This window comes from Nicotiana sylvestris, chromosome 5 (genome assembly GCF_000393655.2).
Source record: "Nicotiana sylvestris chromosome 5, ASM39365v2, whole genome shotgun sequence".
Classification (NCBI taxonomy): Eukaryota; Viridiplantae; Streptophyta; class Magnoliopsida; order Solanales; family Solanaceae; genus Nicotiana; species Nicotiana sylvestris.
Window position 1 is genome coordinate 48,220,642 of NC_091061.1, and position 5,628 is coordinate 48,226,269.

At 41.8% G+C, this 5,628-nt stretch overlaps 1 protein-coding gene across 1 annotated transcript; it reads right to left on the reverse strand.

Moving 5' to 3' along the window:
• Positions 1-3,665: 3,665 nt before the first annotated feature.
• LOC138868616 (uncharacterized) lies at positions 3,666-4,268 on the reverse strand. Its single transcript, XM_070146180.1, has one exon. The coding sequence runs from the start codon at positions 4,266-4,268 to the stop codon at positions 3,666-3,668; it is 603 nt and encodes a 200-aa protein (XP_070002281.1).
• Positions 4,269-5,628: the final 1,360 nt, after the last annotated feature.

Here is a 5,628-nt window from a genome sequence, read left to right on the forward strand (position 1 = left end):
TACCTGTGATGTGAGATATAAGAAGAGCAGAAGTATCAGCAGATCAACAGTAATTCGAAACAGCAACAGCAAATACCACAACAACAACCAGCCAATATAGGAATGATTCAAAACCAACCAACTAGAAAATTTCGACAGAAAACCAACAGCAATAGCAAATGAACCAAATAACTCGGATAACAGCACAATGACTCGAAAATCACCCAAATGCCTTCAAAACTGAACTTAAATGCTTTGGAAACTTCACCAAGGTAAACTTGACCAGAAAATCAACTCAAGCAGACCTAAATCTATTCATTTTTTTTGTGTCTGTTTTCTGATGTTTTTGTTTTGGACTTTGAATATCAAACTTAGATCTGGAAATTAGAAAGAAAGAGCTATTTAGAGGGACTTTTGATGGTTGAAACTTCTGGAATCTTTTCAGGGAGTCCAGCCCCCTCAATGAAGGTATTGGGGTTGCCTTTCATAGGCAAGAAATGGGGCAGAATGTTCTGGAGTGTTTTACTCAATTTCCCCCCTTTTATATTTCAGAAATTAGCATATTAATCCTGAAGTTTTGACTTGTTACCCAAGTTACTGCATTAAGAGTGCAGAAACTTACACTAAGGCCCCCTTCTAGAAGGCCCTAGGGTGTTCTTCTACCTATAGAATACCTATACTACCCTTATTTTGGTTTTGAAATTACTATTCTTAACAAAATAGCCCTTTCCCATGCCCAAACTACCCTTATTTGCCACCTGAAATTACTGACTCAAACAAACCCTTTACTTGAGTTAAAAATTAACTATAGTTAATCCTAGTGCAAGGAATCATTCTTGGTATTTTCTTTATTCTTTGTAACATTAAAAAGCACATTATTTTGTATTTTTATGAATTATGTCACCCGGAATGCACACAAAATTCCAAACAAGACATAAAAATCAAACAATTAATTCCTAAAAATTCAAGTAATAAAGAAAAATTCTAATTCTAAGGAATTTATAGGAGTCATTTAAACGTGGCAAAAATCACGTGCTCACAGCTGCCCCTCTTTGCTCGGAGACACGAAGGGTTTTCGGGCAAAGATAACTGAGCAACTATGAGATTTTTGCCCGATTAGCACTCCTTGAGAAGCATTTTGAAAAACCGTCTGACCGAACCCTGCTTCAAAGGTTGTCTACATATCCTTAGCTATAAAGGAATCAGGTCAGTGTAGTTCTGGAGTGTTGGTAGCTGGGACTACCAGGAGCTGTGATCTCACTGCTGTTGTTGCTGCTACTGCTTGCTGATCTCCTTATTACACCAAAAAGGAAAATCAAAGCTAAGCTAGCTATGCCCATCAACTATGAGTTACAAGATTCCTATCTATATAATTCTCTTGGAACTTGATCTTGAGTCTTAGCTGATTTGTTGTGGACTTCGACCTGAATCTTGATGCTCGCAAGTTGTAGGTGTTTGTTTCTTTCTACAGCATTGAGTCAAAATAGGATTGGTAGTGTGACTTCGATCAGATTTTGAGCAGTCCGCACCTTTATTTGGTTCACATTTGAATTCATTTCTTTTGTTCTTTTTCTTCTTTCCTTTACTATGGTCGAGGCTCATTCCATAGGCCATCTCGAGCCCTGTACCTTGGGGTCAAACCTACTTAAGATATTGAAACAAAACGAACGAAATTTTCTGCCCCGGTTTTCACTAGGAAAATTTCGTGAGTTACTTGTGACACATGTCTAAACAGTCAAATTAAGATTATGCACCTTTGCGAATGGAATCCTCGGTTTTTGGCCGGGATTTGGATAGGAGAAGCTCCACGGTTTTTTGGCCGGGAGATCCTCAGATTTTTGACCGGGATTTGGATAGAAAAAGCTCCGCAGTTTTTGTCCGGGAGATCCTCGGTTTTTGGCCGGGATTTGGATAGAAAAAACTCTGCGGTTTTTGGCCGGGAGATCCTCAGTTCTTTAGCCGGGATTTGGATAGAAAACGATCTAAGGTTTTTGGCCGGGAGATCCTCAGTTTTTGGCCGGGATTTGGATAGAAAAAGCTCTACGGTTTTTGGCCGGGAGATCCTCAGTTTTTGGCCGGGATTTGGGTAGAAAAGGGCTCCGCGATTTTTGGCCTGGAGACCCTCGGTTTTTTGGCCGGGATTTGGGTAGAAAAGGCTCCGTGGTTTTTGGCCGGGAGACCCTCGGTTTTTTGGCCGGGATTTGGATAGAAAAGGCTCCTCGGTTTTCTTGGCCGGGAGATCCTCGGTTTCGGCCGGGATATTTAAGGAGTGGGATCTTATGCTACCATGATTTGTTTTTCTTTTGGGATTTTCATTTTCATCTCTTTTCTTCTTCTTTTCTTTGGTTCTCATCTTTATATGTTTCCTTCTTTTTAACAGAATACCTGAAAGAATGTCAAGGAAACTTCCTTTTTGGTCGCTTTCTTGCTACAAAGCTGTTTCGGCACTTGCACATTTCATTTCTTTTTGGGTTGCACCTGTTTCTTGCATGGTTGCTTCGAACAAGACCTGTTTTCAACAAAGAACAATTTGTTAGTCGAAACGATGGTTGGTTTTGTGGCCCTTGCTCATTCCTATTGCTTGATCCCGGCCCCATTTCCGTTTTGAACTTTGCTGCTTGTTGACCTTGAGGGTGAATCTCTTCCACATTGACCGGGTTCAACCTTTGGATTTCATGATGACTTGCTCGTGTGGGTTCTAGTTTTTCCACCTCATTCTACTTTCCATACCTTTGCCTTTTCTAATGTTTGTTACTTTGGAAGCAAATCAACCACCATGGTCCGTCGGGATTGGACTGACGCACCACTGAGGTTTGGTATTTTCTTCGACTCTTGCCAGGCGGAGCCCTGTGAAGCCGGTCCTGCCACCTTTTCTTTGTAACAGTTTCGGAGTTCAGAGTTAAGCCGAAAGGGATTCAAGGAAAGGTAAACAGAGAAAAGAATAATGAATTTTAAATAGAAGCATCACTTTCGGGAGAAAAGAAGGACTTATATGGGGGGCAGGCTGGCTTCAAACTGACATGACATGCTTCTTGGACTGGATGCCCGACCCTCACCAACTTCTAGTTTCTCATGAATCCATTGATCCGTGTTTCCAAACCAAGGAAACTCCCCAGGACTTTTAGTGATGAAATATCCTCTTTTCGGCCGACAGCGCCCTTTGCGGGTTTTCGCTAATCGACCTCTCTCATTTCTCTTCTCACCATCGCCTGATAGTGCTCTTTGCGAGTTTTCACTAAGCGAACTCTCTCATTTTCGATTTCTCTACTCTTGTCGCCTTATGGTGCCTGAAGTTTTTCACCAATAAGACTCTCTCATTTTATTTCTCTCAATTTAGGATGCATCGGCTTTCAACAATGATGTTCCTTAGTTCCTACGCCTTTGGCAATTGATTAGAAGGACTTGTACCGGGTTTTGGAAAAGAGAATTTTGGTTTTGGTGTGACTGAACCCTAGAGAGAGGCTGCCTATGTATCCTTTTGGAATCAAGTCAGACGTAGTTCAAGTAAATAATAATTTTTTTTTGTATTATATTTTTTTTCTTTTTCTTTTTTGTACTTCCGGGTTCCAAAGAGGGTAATCAAAGAAAAATAACCGACTCAAATGGGTTTGCAAATATTTATTTTGGGTAGCGGGAACAAAAGTCTTCGTCATCTTAATTACGCAAAGACGCCACCTGAAGCAAGCTTAGACATAGTACCTTTTTATTACATCCGCGTTCACAGCTGCTTCGGGATCATTTCCTTCAATGTCACCCAAGTATAATGCTCCTCTAGGCAGTATTTTTCTAATGATATATGGACCCTTCCAGTTAGGAGCAAACTTTCCTTTTGCTTCCTGATGATGAGGAAGAATTCGCCTCAATACCAATTGCCTTACTTTAAATTTCCTGGGCCGTACTTTCTTGTTATAGGCGCGGGCCATTCTTTGTTGGTACAACTGCCCGTGACAAACTGCGGCCATCCGTTTCTCATCAATCAAAGTCAACTGTTCCAATCGAGTTTTAACCCATTCACTATCTTCGATCTCTGCTTCAACAATTGTCTGGAGCGAAGGAATTTCCACCTCTGCCAGTATCACAGCCTCGGTTCCATAAACCAGCAAATACGGGGTTGCTCCTACCGATGTGTGCACTGTAGTGCGATATCCCAGTAAGGCAAAAGGTAACTGTTCATGCCACTGTCTGGAACTCTGGATTGTTTTTCTCAAAATCTTCTTGATGTTCTTATTCGCTGCTTCAACAGCGCCATTGGCCTTGGGCCGATAAGGAGTGGAGTTTTTATGCGTCATTTTGAACTATTCGCATACTTCCTCCATCAAACGACTGTTCAGGTTTGCAGCATTGTATGTGATAATAGTTACAGGAATGCCGAAACGACAAATAAGGTTCGAGTGTACAAAATCCACTACAGCTTTCTTAGTGACTGTTTTGAGAGTGATGGCTTCGACCCACTTTGTGAAGTAATCAATAGCAACCAATATGAATCTGTGCCCATTTGAAGCTTTCGGCTCGATCGGACCAATGACATCCATACCCAAGGCGACAAAAGGCGAAGGCGCTGACATGGGATGTAATTCTGTTGGAGGTGCATGAATCAGATCTCCGTGCACCTGACACTGATGACATTTCCGGACAAAGTTGAAGCAATCTTTTTCCATAGTTAACCAATAATACCTGACTCGAAGTATTTTCTTTGCCAGGACATACCCGTTCATATGAGGTCCACACACTCCTGCATGCACTTCCTGCATGATTCTTCTAGCTTCCTCAGCATCCACACATCTCAATAAATTAAGATTCGGGTTTTTTTATACAAGACCCCATCACTCAAAAAGAAACCACTCGCATGCCGCCTAATGGTCCTTTTTTGATCTCCGGTAGCACGTTCGGGGTACTCTTGTGTTTTCAAAAACCTCTTAATATCATGGTACCATGGCTGGACGTTTGTCCCTGCTTCAATTGCATTACAGTAACCATGCCTTTCCCTGATTTGGATTTCTAAGGGATCGATGTGGGCATTTCCTAGATAAGGCAACATCGAGGCTAAAGTAGCAAGTGCATCAACTAGCTCATTGTGGTACCGAGGGATGTACCTGAATTCTACTGATTTGAATCGTTTGCCGATATCTTCCATATCCTGCCGATAAGGAATAAGCTTGACATCTCGAGTTTTCCACTCTCCCTAGGCTTGCCGGATAATCAAATATGCATCCTCCATGATCAATAAATCTTCAACATCTTGGTCAATAGCCATATTCATGCCCATGATACAGGCTTCATATTCAGCAATATTGTTCGTGCAGAAGAACCGGAGCCTAGCTGTAGCTGGATAATGCTGACCAGTTGGTGAGATCAAGATTGCCCCAATCCCTACCCCTTTGGCGTTCACTGCCCCATCGAAGAACATTTTCCAAGCATGAGTGTCCTCAGGGACTACTTCTATTGTGTTTACCTCTTCATCTAGAAAGTATGTGCTCAACGGTTGGTATTCTTTGTCAACCGACTTTTCAGCCAAATAATCTGCCAATGCCTGGGCTTTCATCACCATGCGAGTAATGTAGACTATGTCAAATTCAGTGAGAAAGATTTGCCATTTTGCTAGTCTTCCAGTGGGCATCGGTTTCTGGAATAGGTACTTCAAAGGATCCA

Excerpts from the sequence above, each read along its gene's own strand:
- LOC138868616 (XM_070146180.1), bottom strand. The coding sequence starts at position 4,268 with ATGACGCATAAAAACTCCACTCCTTATCGGCCCAAGGCCAATGGCGCT.